Here is a 16,818-nt window from a genome sequence, read left to right on the forward strand (position 1 = left end):
AATTAGGCGAGCTGAAGGAGGAAATACGGTCGTGCACGGGGGTGGCACTTTTCGAAACGGGAGTTACAAACGTTGTTTTGAAGCAAGCGTTGCATCAAACGTCAAACGAGCGTGTGACAGCCCTGGTCATCTCGTCGTTTAGTAATTGCTTACCACGGAACACATTACTTCATGCCTAAAGACTCTAACGATAAATATAGCCCTTCTTAGTTTATCTAGCATTTAAAATCTGGCCAAGAAACCGATCATCTCTTACCACGTCCTGCATCTTTGTCCGTTAAACCACCTGACACATAATTCTTACACGCAAGACCCAATGGACAACCTTCAAGATCTCATACTCACCGTCGACAACGACAAGAACATTGCGGTGATCCAGTTCAACCGACCAGCAAAACGAAACGCATTTTCTCAGAACACAATCAACGAACTAGTGGCAGTTCTTGTCCATCTTGATCAGCTCGAGACAGTTCGTGCAGTTGTCATTACTGGTCAGCCGGATGGCCATTTCTGTGGTATGTTGTATTTCCGATCTCAGCATCTATGCCGTTTCCTTTGGCTAATGTTTCCTGTTTCAGCCGGAATGGATCTCAACGAGCTTGTCCAGATATCCACAGCCAAAGGTCACCAACGGGCCTTTCTCAGGGACCTTACAGATGCCTTTGCAAGTTTCTCAAAACCCATTATTGCCGCAGTTGTGGGATTTGCTGTAAGTGTAGTCCCCAGCCTCTGCCTCGTCACGCCTAACATGAGAATCCAGCTGGGTGGTGGATTTGAGATTTCACTAGCTGTGAGTAGAGGTCCCTTCTTCGTTCAAATGCTCTCGACTCATCATTTTCATTAGTGCGATATCATTTATGCGGCTGAAGATGCCATGTTTGGTCTCCCAGAAGTCAAGATTGGGACGATTCCTGGCGCTGGTGGTACACAACGGCTGGCCCGGGCATTGGGGAAGCACAAGGTCAGTTTTCGGCGTCATTATCATCCGCTCTGTTTCCATGAACGATGAATGAAGATTAACTGACTGTCCCAGGCTATGGAGTTCATTCTAACCGGTGATCCTGCGAGCGGCTCAGAATTTGAGCGTCTAGGTGTCGTTACCAAAGTATTTCCCTCATCGGAGGTCTTACCTGCGGCCATTAAGCTTGCAGAAAAGCTCTCCAATCTGTCTGGTCCCGTTTTGCGTATCGCGAAACAAGCTGTCCTTGCTGGTAAGTAGTATTCACCTCAGTGCTCGAAGGAGCGTTGCTAACTGTTTCTAGCTGAAACTACAACACTAGATGCTGGGATGGTGCACGAGAAGGCGTTGTATTATTCAACCTTTAGCCTCGATGACTTTCAGGAGGGAATAAACTCATTCCTGGAAAAGAGGAAGCCTACTTTCCGGCATTCTTAGATCTAGATGAAAGTAGGAGAAATAGCAAGTGGAATGTTGGTATCTATAGTAACCCCAAGGCCGTTAACCTTTTTGCCATGTGGTCCCTGTGCGCTTTGTCGATAATAACCCTCAAATCACATCGAGTGTAAGGATATATGCCTGCTTCCAACGTCCTCTTCGCTATCGCTTTTGTCCTTTCTTCTTTTCATGCTGAAATCTGCATCCACCCAACGGCCTTGGAAAGCGATGCCAGGATGATAAACGGTGAGGCATAAGCAGGCCAAGAGGATCATGGTCCCTTCAAGGAGCAGGAATGCTGTCTCGCTTTTGGCAATCTTGCTGTCGAACCCTTGGCTTAGCTCTGCCACCCGGAAAGCTGTTCGTATCAATACTGCCAGAGTTGAAATACCTAGAACTATTTGTTTGTTAGCAATCCTCACTGCTCTTATTTTTCCCTACTCGACACGCACCAAGGCAGAACATTTTGAACTTGGTTGAGAGTTGGAGCATCTTGAAATCACCACTCCATTCACCCCTGGCTCGGCGAACCGCCACACCAAACTCAAGACACAGCGCCCCATATATAACGATGCCAATAAGGTGAATCGAAAGCCCGGCTTGTAGAATCTTTAGCCCCATGTCCCACATACTCGGATCATCTCCGCCGACAAGAGCGCCTCCTCCAGATTGGAGCAAGAGGGCAAAGAAGTCAAGTAACATGAAGACAGTTGTGTAGACCATTGGCCGGAAACGCGCTAGGTGGGCTCCGTACACGGTGATGATGCGAGCCAGGCATAGGTAAAGAGCGGCGCTGAGGAATGCGGGACCTATTGTGAGAGTGACGATATACCTAGTGCAGACAAGTTAACGGACCGTTCATAGGCTGTAAGGGCAATACGCACATGAGAAAGAGATCTTTTCCATAGTGCAGCCCAACTCGTGACGCGTAGCCCAATATTTCCAGTACGAGGGCGCAGAACATGCCAAAGAGGAAGCCCCAAGTTTTGTAACGTATACCAAAGTAGATTTGGAAAGGGAGCACGATGGAAAAGGCGATCAAGAAGAATAAATTGCCTCCCAACACATATTCGTGACGCATGGTGGAGCCGGTCGAGGGAGATAACAGTCGAGAAGAAGAGTCGAAAAGAACAAGATATGATCAATGAAAGAGAGTAAGAATTGAAGAGTAGGCGTAAAAGGGCATGCCATTTCCATCTTTAAATCATCTGATTCGGTTGCCCTTGGGTCCATCGAAAGTGGCTGTCGCTCGCCTAGAGGCAACCCGATCGCATTTTCAGGCTGATGAAGTCATGGCATGCAGGGCTCTTTGACGTTTTACAAGGCGTCCTGCCCTCTACGTACCCATTTTCGCGATGAATCCGATCGGTTTCTTAGAATGATGCGCGCCAAACTGCCGAACATTCGTGGCTGGTCTAACTTGAAAGGGATCTTGATTCGAAGCCAAGATTCATGCGTGGCGGTGCATTTATTGGGAAACATAAGCAATATTTATAAAATGCCAGTCTCTCAGTCAATGTCTGCCACAGCTCGAATCAATTTCTTTTCCCGGCCTCCATGATTGTAGGGACAGGGATCGTGGAAGTGGATCAAGTGGGCTGAAACTCGAATGGATTTCCATTTAGGGACACGCGTGTAACCGTCCAAGATGAGGCTTAGCGACAGGATCCGATCGGACTCTGGCACGAAATGATAGAAGAATAGGCTCTCTTGTAAATTCGTTCACTGTTTTTTCAAGCTTACTCTTCATATCCCAACTTCCTCTGCATCGGACACCATGGCGGGGGAATTCAAGTTCCGACATGGCATAGCAGCCACACAAATCCCAATCTTCTCCGTCTTCTTATTCTTTGGTACCCTCTTTTACTCCCAAAAGAAGAATGGTTGGTTCAGTATTGCCTTGTTTTCCATCATTCGTCTTACCGGAGCGAGTTGCATGTTGGCGACTCTGACCAATGGTTCGTACGGGGTGTGGGCTGCTGTTTATGTATGCGAGTCACTTGGTCTGGTCCTCTTGACTTTCTTGCTGCTTAATATGTTACAGCGAGCGTAGGTTCATGTTTCCCCCATCCTTCTTTTCGGAAATGACTGATATTTTCCTCTTAGGAACACATTCGTCCAGGTCCTCACGCCGTGGCATTTCCGCGTCCCTGAGCTCATCTGCTGGGCAGGCATGGGCCTCTCAATAGCCGACTACGCCACCGCAAGCCAACGAGAAGACGCAGCGAAGCCTGGGGGCCTCGCCCAAGCCAGCATGGGGCTCTTTGTGGCCCTATACGCCTGGTCACTTTTACTCGCCTTTTATCTGGTTCAAAGGTGGTCGTCAATCCCCGAAGATGAACGCCGAGGGATGTGGAGCTTTGGGGCCTGTGTTCCATTCATGATTGTTCGGACTACTTACAGTGTGGCTTTCACTGCAACGGGCGATAAAAAGTTTAGTGCTGTGGTTGGAAGTCCTTTCATGTACCTTTTCATGTCACTGTTGATGGAGACGGCTATCCTTGGTATTGTGACATGGGCTATCTACACGATGCCTCGGCTGGATGCAAAAGCTCCGAAAGCTTCTGTGGAAGGCGGATCATATAGAATGATGGACATGCGTGATGAGAGATGAGGGTAGATTTAACAAGTGCATTTTATTCGTTTACTATGTCATTTACATCGGATCAGTTTCGTATACGGAGGTGCTGACCCCGTCCGCTCTGATCATGAGCTTCCCGCCCGCAACAGGCTCAATGCAACCCTCCGGAACTCGGGCCCGAACTGCAATATTTCCTTCCAAGACTCAGGAATAGCCCCCTCCCCATCCCTAGCACCCAAAAGTCCACCAGCAATAGCCCCATTAGTGTCCGTGTCCTTACCGATGCGAACAACATCCACCAAATTATCTTCAATATCTCGTTTGTCCAGAACAGCAGCGACGGCAAGGCTCAGAGATGCGAGCACATAGCCACTGCAGCCTCCACGCAATTTAGGCGATGGTCCTTTCTCAGCCATGGCGGCAACTTCGAGCGTCTTGGCCAATTCAATGGCTTGATAGACTTGGCCAGATGTTGACCCTTCGAGGGTCTTGGCAACTTCCTGGCCGGCGGCGACAGCATCGGCAGGGCTCTCTTGGTCGATCAGCTTGGATATCATGGTGTTGTAAGCTGCGCAAGCGATGGTGCATCTCTTGTCGTCGTGAGTAATCTTGCTGATGCGTTCACTCTCAGTGATCAACTTTTGAGGGTCTGTCTGGAACAAGCCAGTCGGCACGCATCGCATCAAGCTACCGTTTCCAGCACGTCCTTCACCAGCTCCGGCGCGATCAGGGTCTCGTGTGTGTTCATATTTTTCCAAGCCATCAGAAGTAGCACCTCCAATGTCTTTGGGATAGCTTCCCGGCTTTCGGCCCGGCCAGTCGCCGTTCAACCACTTGAGGAAGTATTCACCAGCAAGACGGGCCACATCATCGCCAGGCTTTGCGTCAGCGTAGGCGAGAAGTACTCCACGGGTCATGTCGGTATCATCGGTAGCTGAACCGGCCGGCCACGCAAAGTGTCCTCCGCCGATGATTTCTCGGAGGCCACGAGGATATTTACGGGCAATTTGGGCGTGGGACATGAATTCGAGGGGGGCGCCCAGGGAGTCGCCGCAATGGACGCCCAGTAGAGCACCAATGACTCGGGACTCTCGAGGAGAAAGTTCTGTGTCTTGAGAAGAGGCCATGTTTGAGATGGTGTGAGATGACGGTGTAGGTAAGAAATGATTCAAGTGAGACAGTTGAACAACGCGTCTGCTTACCCTCATGACTTGGTGCACGTGATCACTGCTGCCTAAATTGGAGGCGGAGTAACAGCCACCATCGAATGCCAGTCAGATAAATGTCTTCGGCTGGGCGTTCTGCTCTTTTTCGAGAGGATATTCTAATAAATTGGCATATCTTTTCGTCTTAGCAAGTGTGCTGAGTAGTGGTGCTGTCGTCAACCCAAGGTTTCACATCACGAGTCTTGGCGTGCGGAGACTTGCCACCAAAGCGACGATCAACCTCAAAATAGGGTTAAGATATAGTTCAACTATGACAAGCAAAATCGAGAAGATAACTAAGCTGACGTGAGATAAGAACAGTAATCAACGTTAGACTGGTCGCCCACAAAGACCTTATATATGGTGATACCCCGCGATGGTGCTGAAACATTTCCCCTCTCGATTACACCTCCTTCGTTACACAACTCAAGAGCTATTACACGTGTCAACATAATCATGGCCTCCGCGGACATTAGAAAGGCAATTGAAGCGACTACGCGAGGATTTATCGCGGCGTACAGGGACGGCGCGGAAGAAAACAATCCCGCAATCATCAACCGAAACGTCGCTGATGGCTGCACCCGTCACCTGCTCCCGACTTCTCTGCTCAAAGCCCTCGGCGCTCCACCAGATTTTGTCATTGACAATGCTGAATACGAAAGGCTTTTTGCCCAGGACCTCGAAGTCGGCGGTGTTCAGAGAAGCGACATTTCAAACCTGACAATCGATGTTGAAGCAAGGAAAGCGGCTGCAACGACCGTCACGGACATGGTGTGCAAGGACGGCGAGACGATTGTCATGGAGCACTCTTGGTTCTTAAGCTTTAATGAGGATGGAGCCAAGGTTACCAAGGTGGTCGAGTTTTGTGATGCGGAGTCGGTTCACCGGCTCATGGCCAAGAGTAAACCCAAGACCGATGAGAAGGGCTCGTGAGCGCGTCCGGATGGCCCGGAAGAAGTTGCTTTACTTGAAGAGACTATCATGCTCTATTCTTTGACTGCCAGAGTCCAATCTGCGTTTTGAAAAACCCAGCGTTGTATAGTGAGGGCTCAGGTCGTTCAACCTACTCAATGCTCTTGCAGCCTTCCATCCAGTTGGGGGGCGAATCCCAATGCCAAGATCCACCTTTGTGTCATGAAAAGACTATTTACTTCGTATAAGATATAAATATGACCCTGATCGTCGGGTTGTGGGGATAAAGAGCAATGCCGATCCAGGAGGTGTCTCGACTAAACACTCCGTGCTATTTTGAAACATGGCAGACTCGTCACCCCACCCCTTTCAATCTCCCACAAACGCAACTCTCCAGTTTCTCGCGACTTTGAGATGTGTCAGCAATTATCTTGACACTCCCCCAGATCGAAATATAGAGTATTCTGGGTATACGCTTGGGGTTTTTCCCTTAGGCATGATGGCTTGACTGTGTGTAAAACTGTATTTCTCTGACTGGGTTGCCTTGATCTACCTTTGGGTATGCTATGAGGTTGAATTGTCTCTCAATTCAATACGCTTGGGATTTCTACCTGGTACCTTCGTCGTAGAAATGAGGTACCATACTGGTAAAATTAAGGGAGCTGACATTTTCAATGATACATTACCTATCTCTGTTGCGCATAGAGATAGAATCTTTAAATGTTTACGAGGGAGTAATGAAATGCCACAGGGTAGCCATCTTTCTTGTGCTGGATTTTCCTGTTTCGTGAGACGCTGGGCTACTTGCAACCTAACCAAGAACGGAAATAAAAATAAACACAAGAAGCATAACCTTAATCCCATGCTTAGTATTTACCCTTAAAACTTAAACGAACTACCTCTAATGTCTTGAGAAACGCAATGAGTATAGTTTATCCAGCATCATGCACTTCACGCCAAACAATAGGGTAGGGTGCGATGTTGTGACATCGGTGCATCAGTTAAGACCCCAATTCAGGTCATGGACCAACAGTTCCTCCAACCACGTCAGGCAGAGTGTGATTCCAAGCTTGACGTCTCCCACTTGCCGACCTGGTTGCCGTTGATTGCACTTGATTGGCGGCCATTGTTAACTGGATACGACATGGAATTTTCCGCGCGCCCCCGATTACTACATGGAGATAAGCTCACAGAACGTTGACGGTGACAGTCAAGTTGGCCGACGATGATCTTAACGTCGAGTCAGGATACTATTATCCCTCGTGGGTCCCTTTCGATTCCCCGAGTCAGGGCCGTCAGTGTGCTCATTTGTCTCCTACAGTGGGGAGTTTGGACAATGGGTCCACCTCCTGCTGATGCCTTGGGCTGTCATGATGCGTGAGATGCTTCAAGATGCCTCAATCTGATAGAGATAGCTGTTGATGGGGCTGTCTTGGCTTGATCGCAAGCGAAGGCTTAAACTTGAACTATTATTCTGCTTGGCAGCGGGTTCAGAGCTTGGCTTTGAGATCCCGCAGACGAGGCGATGGAGAGATTCTCGGAAATAATCACTGACAGTCCACTAACGCGATCCGCGACTGTCACCGTCGACCCTTGATAGGGGCACGTTTCAGCGCGGGAAAATTCGTCCTGACTGTCGTGTTAGCCGCTCTCGCTTGGCAGGGGTCAACTTGGCGTGATAGGTGGCATTTCCGATGAGCTGAAACAAGCTTCACGGCATGTATCAATTAGGAATTTTGCCGTTTCAAACAGTGGGGACGTTTTAGGCACGGTTGTTCCATAGCTAAGTAGGCGAAGCGAGCGTGTTTACGCGAGGAGGCTCTTGATGTAACCTCTCAAGGCCAAGTTATGTCCGCGAATGATGGCTGAGGAGTGACCTGATTTATAGACCGAGATCTGATGTATAAAGGTGCGATGACATCTCGTCCATCCCGTTTTTTTTTTGCTCCTCGTCTTCACCAGTACTTTCATTGTTCATTCCACCTTCTTCTCTCTTTTTTGACAAGCTGTGCTTGATCATTCTTTCGTTTTTCACTCTTACAGCACAAAGTTTCAGACCGGTCTGATACCAATCCTTCTCTCTTTTCTACATCAACAAAAAAACAACACTCTTTCCACCATCAACATGCAGTACCGAATGATCATGGCGGCCACTCTGGCCCTTGGCAACTTTGCCAACGCCATGCCTGCCCCTCCCCAGATCACCAAGGCCCCCAAGGCTGATCTCTCCAAGCGCCAGCAGCCCCAGGCTGACGGCACCAGCGTCCTCGATGCCCCCATGACTATCGCCGCCGGCGAGACCTTCGATGGTAAGAATGTCATGTTCGACCGTGGTGTTTCCTGCACTGGTCAGGAGGAGGGCGGTGACTCGGACGCCGTCTTCATCCTCGAGGCCGGCGCTTCGCTGTCTAACGTCATCATTGGCCCCAACCAGATTGAGGGTGTCCACTGCAACGGTGGCTGCACTCTCACCAACGTCTGGTGGGACGCTGTCTGCGAGGATGCCTTCAGCATCAAGAAGCAGGCTGATGGCGAGACCACCACCATCAACGGCGGTGGTGCCAAGGGCGCTGAGGACAAGGTCATCCAGCACAATGGTGGCGGTACCGTCGTCATCAACGACTTCACCGTCTCCGACTTTGGCAAGCTCTACCGCAGCTGCGGTAACTGCAAGGAGATGCCCGCCCGCCACGTCAAGGTCTCTGGTGGTACTGCCAGCGACGGCAAGGTCCTTGTCGGCATCAACCCCAACATGGGCGACACTGCCAGCATCTCTGGTGTTAGCGTGACCAACGTCAAGGAGCAGTGCGTTGCCTTCAAGGGTGTCACTGACGGCAGCGAGCCCGAGAAGGTTGGCAGCTGCGACGCCGAGGCTGGTGCTGGATCTGGCTCCGACTCTGGCTCCGAGACCGGCTCCGGTGATGCTCCTGCTACCTCTGCCCCTTCTGACGCCACCCCCACCTCTGGAAGTGACGACGAGGAGGCTGCTCCCGTTGAGTCTGCCCCCGTCGAGTCTGCCCCTGTCGAGTCCGCTGAGCCCGCTCAGCCCACCGAGACCACTGGTGATGACGAGTCCAGCGACGACAACAACAACAACGAGGAGTCGGGCGATGACAGCAACAACGAGGAGGAGTCTTCCGATGACAAGGATGAGTCCGAGGACAAGGATGAGGAGGTCGAGAACCAGGAGCAGACCGGCGACAACCAGCAGACTGGTGGCTGGAACTGGGGCTCCTGGTTCAACAACAACAACAACAACTAAGCGTTCCCACACTTCGGCTTTGAAGCCTCACGAAGGAGTGAACGGGTTGGTATTCACAAGCTTCTACCCGCCTAGGGTGAAGTGACAACGAAGCTTTCTTTCAGTGCTATATATACCTAGACAAAAGTACATAACCACTAAATAATAGGTGCTGGCCATAACTTGATGTTTCGTACCGCGCATGATGTTTCGTGAATGAGAACAGTTTAACAGAGTGCTGGCATGACCGAGGGGGGAGGATCTGCAGAGTCAGCGCCACTCTTCACTGGGGGGTGATAAGCATAGCCAAAAACAACGGTAGTACAGAGTCCAACTTAGTGGTGTTCAATCCAGATGTGAAGGGCTAGAACATAAAAAGGACAAATAAAAACCATGGCTGTACCGGAATAATGCGGAGTTAAACGCCACATGGGCGGTATCGCTCTGTCAACAACGATGGACAAACGGGAAAATCGAGATTTACCCAAGCGAAAACAGTCTGCCTCGGCTCACGCGATGGGCGCTCGAAGGTAAAAATATGCATACCTAGTAAGGTTAAAGTAATAACGAGCGCAGATCGCTTCTGGACCAAAACAAGCCACAACGCCGTGGCTGGCTGAACGCTGAGACTTTTCTCTCTTTACAACTCACGGGATTGGTCAATTGCTGACTTGAGGCTTGAGGGCTAGACTGTCGGATGTAAGCACTTCTTAGTCACACGGCTCAGCCAACGTCTTGGCGATTCTCGCCTGGTAAGGTCGAGACACTGTAGGGGATGCGATAGTGGTCGCTTGTCTGGGCAATCGAGGTTCAGCTCGTCCGCCACTGCAGTTCTCAGCTTGGATGGGCGTTCAGCCACTTTGATTCAGAATGGCATTGCAAAAACTCAACTTGGCCCCTTGACTCCTTTTTGGGGTTTAAAGGTAGGGCGTGTTTTCTTTTATGGCTGTCGATCGAGTTGGCTGCGGACTGGTTGACACCTTCGGTCAAGTTCATCCTCGACATCGCCCTAACCTCTGGATCCCCTCTGGCATCGTCTTTATCCATTCTGCATTTCGATTGAGGGCTCTCGGTGCCTGAGTGATCATGTACCAGCCAAACAGCCCCTACGGTGCACCGTCTGTAAATTATGGCAACCCACAACAGACACAATTCTCCGAAAAGCGTGGCATTCCCAACGATCCGGCCCTCGCACCCGTCACCGTGTCGACTCAAGAGCAATACCCCCCACGTACGACACCACCCGACAAGAAGCTCACACGTTCACGATGCGGCTTTGTCACGGCCGGCTTCTTCTTCCTCGCCCTGTACTCGACCGTTATGAGCGGTCTCTGGCTCGCGACAGCCATTGTCCAACCGCGATGGGGTGACATGATCTCTGCCAAGAAGGGACGTCTGTCGCCCTCGAATGCGGCTTTGATCTCTCAACTGCTGAGCAAGACGATCGAGATTTCCTTTGCTACTGTGTTCATCGGCTACCTCGGACAGGTCCTTAGCCGACGCGCAATGGCATCGAATACAAAGGGGATCACGTTGGCGGACATGGCCATGAAGAAATGGGTAGTCCAGCCTGGCTCGGTATTCACTCACCTCGGTGCCGTCTCGCTGGCTGGCTTTACCTTTCTTGGTGTCATGTCATTTGCCGTCTTGATCGCCACCTTCCTCTACACAACAGCCTCGGAAGCCCTTGTTGCCCCAAAGCTCAAGTACAGCCCCTGGAAAGATGCGAGTCTACAGGCTACTGTGCATACGTGGTACGGTAACCCCGTATATGCAGCCAGGCAGTGCCAGCCTCTTCTCAAGCAGAACCCCGGCTCAGACACTGACCTCTGGGACATGGAGTCGTACTATGAGTTTTTTAACTGTCTGATCCTTCAGTTCAGCTCTCAGTCATCCCATGATCTGTACTCGTACCTCATTGATTGGAACAACACGGATGCTACCAGCATTGAGCTTTCCAACCGTCCTGCTGGAAGCACCATGGTCCACAACAACGTCACCATGCAAGCCTCCTGGGTTGATGCCAAGTACAAGGACGTTCCAGAGCTTTACAAGAAATGGGGAAGAATCATTGACAACGCCACCATTGCTCTTCCTCACCCTCGAGTCTGGGAAGCGTTCCGGTCGCCATCGAATGGTATCCTCCAGCCCGAGGATCTCGGGGGACTCGGCGGCATCAACATCAAAGCCCGTGTTTCTTCACCTACACTCAATGTGCTCTGCGTCAACATGGACGGCAATGAACTCCAGCCAATAATCTCCGAAACTTGGTCAGATGGCGAGGACAAGAATACTACGGAACGGAGGCAGGAGACAGGGGACAAGCCCGGCAGCACTGTCGTTGATGACGTATTTGGATGGGACGTTTCAGGTAAACGAGGCCGTCCGCTATTTGGAAAGGCAAGTGAGCCTGTACCTCCTACTTGAACCTATCCATACTGACGATTTGCATCACAGTACCCCGAAGACTATGGCATGCTGTTCCCCGACATGGTTGGATCAGATGGTGCTACTCAGTACATTCTGACAAAAGCCCCTAACTTTGGAAACTACACCCTCTGTCAGTTACGGACTTGGCTGTCTGCCGACTGCTCCACTCACCTTTCTATTGGAGGCACACCGCAACCAGTATTGGAGGCCCATTGTGCAGAAACAACTGAAAAGGCAGCCCTGATTGATGAGAGTATTGGGTTTTCCGTGAGTAGTCTCATTCATTCATCTCAGACAAGTGTCAATATCTGGCGAACGACCAATCTTTTGGATGCTAACATCATGTTTAGGTCATGGGACCTATCCTAGCTGAAGCTCTCAAGCTATTCAACGTCGACACGCTAGGCTTATCTAGTAACCCAAGCCTTGTGACACGTCTTGCTCTCAAAACACCAAAGCTCCCGGCCGACTTTCCTTCAATGGCCGAAGCTTTCTGCGTGTTTACTCTTGCATCATTAAGCAGCTCAGCTTTGGGAACAACCTTTCAACACAAGTGGGACTACGGCGCTTTCGATCCTCGGGCGAACAAGGACTTGTTCCACGACTACGGCAGGGTGGAGGTATTTCATGCGTCCATATCGAGTCAGCAGTACACATCCGGTCACACTGATGACTGGCAAAAGGCCTTCTATGCCGTTCTAGCCTTTGTCTTTGTCACCAACCTGATGTGTCTTCTCTACTTTGTCTTTCATTTCGGGTTGGTCGCCGACTTTACTGAGCCAGAGAATCACTTCGCGCTTGCCATCAATAGCCCTCCGACTGAGAAGATGGTGGGAAGCGCCGTTGATGGCCCGCACAGAAGTCATATGGCTGTGCGTTGGAGGATCTCGGCTGTTGCAAACTCCAGTGGCTACTGCTTTGAGCCTGTGTCAAGTGAGTCAGCTGTGAATACGCAGACAACGTCTGGTGTTTACCAGCGAGTATCGCCGTACGAATGAGAGTATGGGCTGTAATTGTTTATATATCACTTAGTTATTCTCCTTGCTTTATCAAAATGTCTTGAGCTCCTTGGTGGATAGCTCCATCCCCGAGAACCTGCCAACCATCAAACCTGACTCCTAGACTTGAGGAGAAGTTGGTGATTTGCTCGCTCAGCTCGCCGATGTATTGCATGATGTGGTATGGCTAGTTCTGGGTTCAATACGCATTGGCTCTGTCACGGATCATAGGCAAATCTAAGCAGTCGGTAGGTTCTGGGAGCCCATGAGATCAAAACAAACACTGACATACAAAGTGGCATGTTTTGCCGTCATCAGTTGTTGGTTGCTGGGTTCTTCATTTTGCTGCCTGTGTTAGGTGGGTACCTATAGATAGGCTGCCATAAACATGGCTGCTCGACCCTCTCTTCATCTTCCCATCTCTTCCTCTCACATTCACGCTAGCCTCTGCAACTCAGCATTTACCGACCATGACTGGACGTGGAAAAGCCGGCACACCTGCTCCTCCTCGCCTCCCTCCACGGGACCCCACCCTCACAACTCGACCGGTGCCCCGAGAGCGTCTTTTTGACGTTCGATCTGTGGGCCCTGGCGCCGCTCCAGACATTATCGACACCGCTGAACCGTTTCCTGATTTGAAGGACCCAGTTGGCCCATTCTCTGCTCGTGACAGATGTGGCGACGCAATGTATCTCCTCGACAAGCTTGACGGGCTCAGAGATCCGACCTGGGGCTTCTATGTCTTTGTCACCTCATACACTGAAACGGCAATGGATAGCGTTGAACCGGCGGCACAGAAACTGGTTGAGATAGTGCGTCGCGCCTTGGCAGCCAAAGCTCATCCCGCCCTTGCCGCCGAGGCCTACAAGCGCTTCAGGTTGGACCTTGTTCAAGATAGAGCGGCCTTAGACGGCGCATCCGACGACCGTATTCGCGAAGAGTTCAATGCTTTGCTGAGAGGGCACGGGCTATGGCCTGCTGGTTGCTCCCAGCGTGGCCCATTGAGGCCCGCTCGTCGGTTTGTGTGTTTCGTTTTTGACGAGCCCACGATTCTTGAGCTGGCAAGGCTTTCATTCCCACGAAAGGTGATGGATGACTACGAGGCTCTGGAGAATTTCACAATCAAAATCATCGACCGTGCCTGGCAGCGTCCCGAAAACGGCCGGGGCAGCTATCCAGGAGTTGACGACTGTCCCGTCCAAGGCCTTGTGGGCGTCTATTACTTGACAGGGAATGGCGATTCAAACAGCATGAAAGACATGTATCCCATGAGTCGTTATTTGTACTAGACGTGGGGGAGCTGTAACAAGTCTGGCAATGCAGGGGATATAAGGTTGCACGGGCGTATCGAGTTACTATGGAGGATCTGTACAAGTGGAATCCTCTTCCCAAGCAGCAGAAACCCTGCATGATGAAGCCCGGGTATCGGTTTTGCGTCCAGTTGCGTGAGTCAATTTTCCCTGGTCACCTTTCAAGGCATCGGCCCATCAATCATGAACAGATCCTACCGAAGAAGAGTTAGATGCGTTATATTCTTACCCTGAGACGCCATCCACCTCTGCTGGATACACCAAAGACTCAGAAACAACGACAGTCTCTACCTCCACTACGGCCATAGATAAGTCCTCAGGTGACGGGGAAATCACCAAAAAGATTTCCAAGCCGACGACAAACCCGACTTCTGAACATATCGATGGATCAGCGACCACGGCTAAGAGCACGAGCAAGCCATTGTGTTCAATGTTGATGTGTACGAGCCAGCAGAAGTTTGGCAATTTGCCGAGATGTTGCATTCAAGCTCTGATCTACCCGATCCTCGCCGTAACCCTCCTGTTGACTCATCCCAATAGCCACAACCCAAGGGATAATTCTCTTGTTTCTCGTACGGAGGTTAGAGCAGTTAAATACCCCATGAGAGGCTTAACCTTTCATGACGATGTAGCTAGGTATGACTCTTTGACTGCAGGCAGCAGAAGGTTAAAAAAAAAAGGCCACTGTGTTAGCATTAGGACATAATGCTATGATGTGTTGAAAATGTGTTCTTTATTATAGTTGGAGCCCGGCCCTCGATGGGTTAACTGAGCTAGGAGATCGCACGAGCAAGCGAGGTAGTGTCAAGACTGTTACTAAGACAGCAACTAGTACTGAGACGTGGTGTAACACATTGACGAACAATGCCGGCGTCAGCGTGGCTACACCTCCTCCAATCCCAGTGAGTAATTGAAACATACTGAAGAATTTAGATCACATGCTGACTTGATGGCTCTCCATTAGGATTGTATGAAAGGCGGCTGTAAGAAGTTTTATATCGTCAAGGCAGGGGATTATTGTGACAAGATCTGCAAGGAAAACAACATCTCGATCGAAGAGTTTATATCATGGAGCACAGCTGTTGAGCCTGACTGCACTCTTGTCATGAAGGATTATTACTATTGTATCGGTCATTGAGGAGTTGGCATGGGCTGGGGCTGAAGGATGTGAAATGGCTGGTTGACCTAGCTGACACGGACTGTATAACAGTAGTCGGCGCTTGTGTACTATTGGGCTTTTCAGTATCTTCTTCTATTACTGTGTTCTTTGTTATATTTGAAGCTCGGCTCTTGATGGGATAACTTCGCCGATTGGTGGTGCCTTCTCCCTCAGTCTCGGGCCGTGTCTCGTAGCTAGACATAGCGTCGTGGAAGCTAGGATTCAAGTCGTTTCTCACCGTGGCGAGGCAAATTACCGAGTGCGATAAAGGCGTCTGCATCACAGAGTAGCTAATGTCGTTTAAGTGGGTATATGCCAGCCAGCCTCAGGCGGTGACCCGTAGAAAGCTATCAAGCTACTGAGCTGGCCACAACAGAGGAGTTCGGAATGGGCAAGGCCATTGCTTGGGGGACGACGCTGGCTGAGGCCACCAAGACGGGAGGGATGACAACGTGCTATTGAGATAAGGCAGAGACATCGACTGAAAGGACGACGTTCGTATCTGGGGTTGGGTGCAACTCATTAGCAAGAGGGTAGGTTGAATAGAGCAAGGAATCTTACAATTGTGATTTGAAATTTCGAGACGGGCCGAACGAAAGCTCGTTTCCTCCTAGGGTTGCTTTTTCCCTGAGGCGATGAGCAATGTTGAGGACGTTAGTAGTGGTGGATACACAAATGGTGAAATCAGAGATAGAGTGAAACGTCCATGGGGCCAGGAAGTGATGATAATAGTTGCGGTAGCGACAAAATACATTGCAAGGCCTGTTCTCCTAAGCACAATGACAATGTGAGCCTCATCTTCACCTGGGGCGTCGTTGAAGGCTGAGTTTGCCACCCAGCTGAGTTCGCAATGTTCCCCGGGACACGGAATGGGAGCGGAGTAGTAAAATAATCAAGATCGTATGAGGGGGAGAGAGGTAATAAGATGGGGGGATAGAAATTTGACAATCGATGCTGTTTGTGGAGGCAGGTGAGCAACTTGGACGGCGTGGTGAGTCCTTGGCAGGGGAGGGTATGGTCAGTGTTGGATGCACCATACCCCAGTGAGCATGGCGCATTTTAGCGCCAACGTGAGGCAATTGTGCCTCGGAGGATAAGGATGGAACTGGGGATGGGACTGGGGGCCTGGAGTAGCGCACCGGAGCAAGGGAGAGTTGAAGTCGGCGACCTGACGTAGTATTTTTTTTTTTTTTTTTTTTTTTAATTTTCAAGCTTATCGGCAATGTTCAATTCGGTTTACCAAGGCAGCTACTCAGTTACCTATGCAGCACGTACTCGGGCGTGTGAGGAGAAGTCTCCAACCCTACCATTGTGGTCAACTTGGAGAATGGCTTGATCCTCGGTTGGCTTGTACCTACTGGCTTGGCTCCAAGCCATGCAGCCAATGAAGGCGACTCTAATCTTGCCATGAGAGTTCTCTAGCCCGGACGTTGCCGCTGACGCGCCATCTGTCGATAGATCGCAGTCGAGATCCAAGAACCGCCGAACATGGGACTTGATCCTTGCATTATTCACGGGCCACGGGAGATAGAAGACTGCTTAAAGTTGCGATAGCGTCATGCGGAGGCCCGTTCTCCTTAGTTCGT

General features: G+C 50.5%; 7 protein-coding genes across 7 annotated transcripts; 5 read left to right on the forward strand and 2 right to left on the reverse strand.

Annotated features, from left to right (window-relative positions):
• Positions 1-316: 316 nt before the first annotated feature.
• On the forward strand, positions 317-1,396 carry NCS57_00485300 (uncharacterized protein; the record flags this gene model as incomplete). Its single annotated transcript, XM_053054800.1, has 6 exons — positions 317-515; positions 579-709; positions 761-790; positions 845-961; positions 1,034-1,211; positions 1,263-1,396. The coding sequence occupies 6 exons, from the start codon at positions 317-319 to the stop codon at positions 1,394-1,396; spliced, it is 789 nt and encodes a 262-aa protein (XP_052916960.1).
• Positions 1,397-1,512: 116 nt separating this feature from the next.
• NCS57_00485400 (uncharacterized protein) lies at positions 1,513-2,477 on the reverse strand (the record flags this gene model as incomplete). Its single annotated transcript, XM_053054801.1, has 3 exons — positions 1,513-1,793; positions 1,849-2,228; positions 2,281-2,477. 3 exons carry the CDS (start codon positions 2,475-2,477, stop codon positions 1,513-1,515), a joined length of 858 nt encoding a protein of 285 aa, XP_052916961.1.
• Positions 2,478-3,173: 696 nt separating this feature from the next.
• On the forward strand, positions 3,174-4,010 carry NCS57_00485500 (uncharacterized protein; the record flags this gene model as incomplete). The annotated part of the gene is made up of 2 exons (XM_053054802.1): positions 3,174-3,445; positions 3,503-4,010. 2 exons carry the CDS (start codon positions 3,174-3,176, stop codon positions 4,008-4,010), a joined length of 780 nt encoding a protein of 259 aa, XP_052916962.1.
• A 92-nt stretch (positions 4,011-4,102) lies between these two features.
• NCS57_00485600 (uncharacterized protein) lies at positions 4,103-5,104 on the reverse strand (the record flags this gene model as incomplete). The annotated part of the gene is made up of 1 exon (XM_053054803.1): positions 4,103-5,104. One exon carries the CDS (start codon positions 5,102-5,104, stop codon positions 4,103-4,105), a length of 1,002 nt encoding a protein of 333 aa, XP_052916963.1.
• Positions 5,105-5,638: 534 nt separating this feature from the next.
• NCS57_00485700 (uncharacterized protein) lies at positions 5,639-6,115 on the forward strand (the record flags this gene model as incomplete). Its single annotated transcript, XM_053054804.1, has 1 exon — positions 5,639-6,115. One exon carries the CDS (start codon positions 5,639-5,641, stop codon positions 6,113-6,115), a length of 477 nt encoding a protein of 158 aa, XP_052916964.1.
• Positions 6,116-8,219: 2,104 nt separating this feature from the next.
• On the forward strand, positions 8,220-9,356 carry NCS57_00485800 (Pectate lyase; the record flags this gene model as incomplete). The annotated part of the gene is made up of 1 exon (XM_053054805.1): positions 8,220-9,356. One exon carries the CDS (start codon positions 8,220-8,222, stop codon positions 9,354-9,356), a length of 1,137 nt encoding a protein of 378 aa, XP_052916965.1.
• Positions 9,357-10,421: 1,065 nt separating this feature from the next.
• Positions 10,422-12,763, forward strand: NCS57_00485900 (uncharacterized protein; the record flags this gene model as incomplete). Its single annotated transcript, XM_053054806.1, has 3 exons — positions 10,422-11,735; positions 11,793-12,032; positions 12,116-12,763. The coding sequence occupies 3 exons, from the start codon at positions 10,422-10,424 to the stop codon at positions 12,761-12,763; spliced, it is 2,202 nt and encodes a 733-aa protein (XP_052916966.1).
• Between the last annotated feature and the right edge of the window lie 4,055 nt (positions 12,764-16,818).

This window comes from Fusarium keratoplasticum, chromosome 3 (genome assembly GCF_025433545.1).
Source record: "Fusarium keratoplasticum isolate Fu6.1 chromosome 3, whole genome shotgun sequence".
In the NCBI taxonomy this organism is placed as follows: Eukaryota; Fungi; Ascomycota; class Sordariomycetes; order Hypocreales; family Nectriaceae; genus Fusarium; species Fusarium keratoplasticum.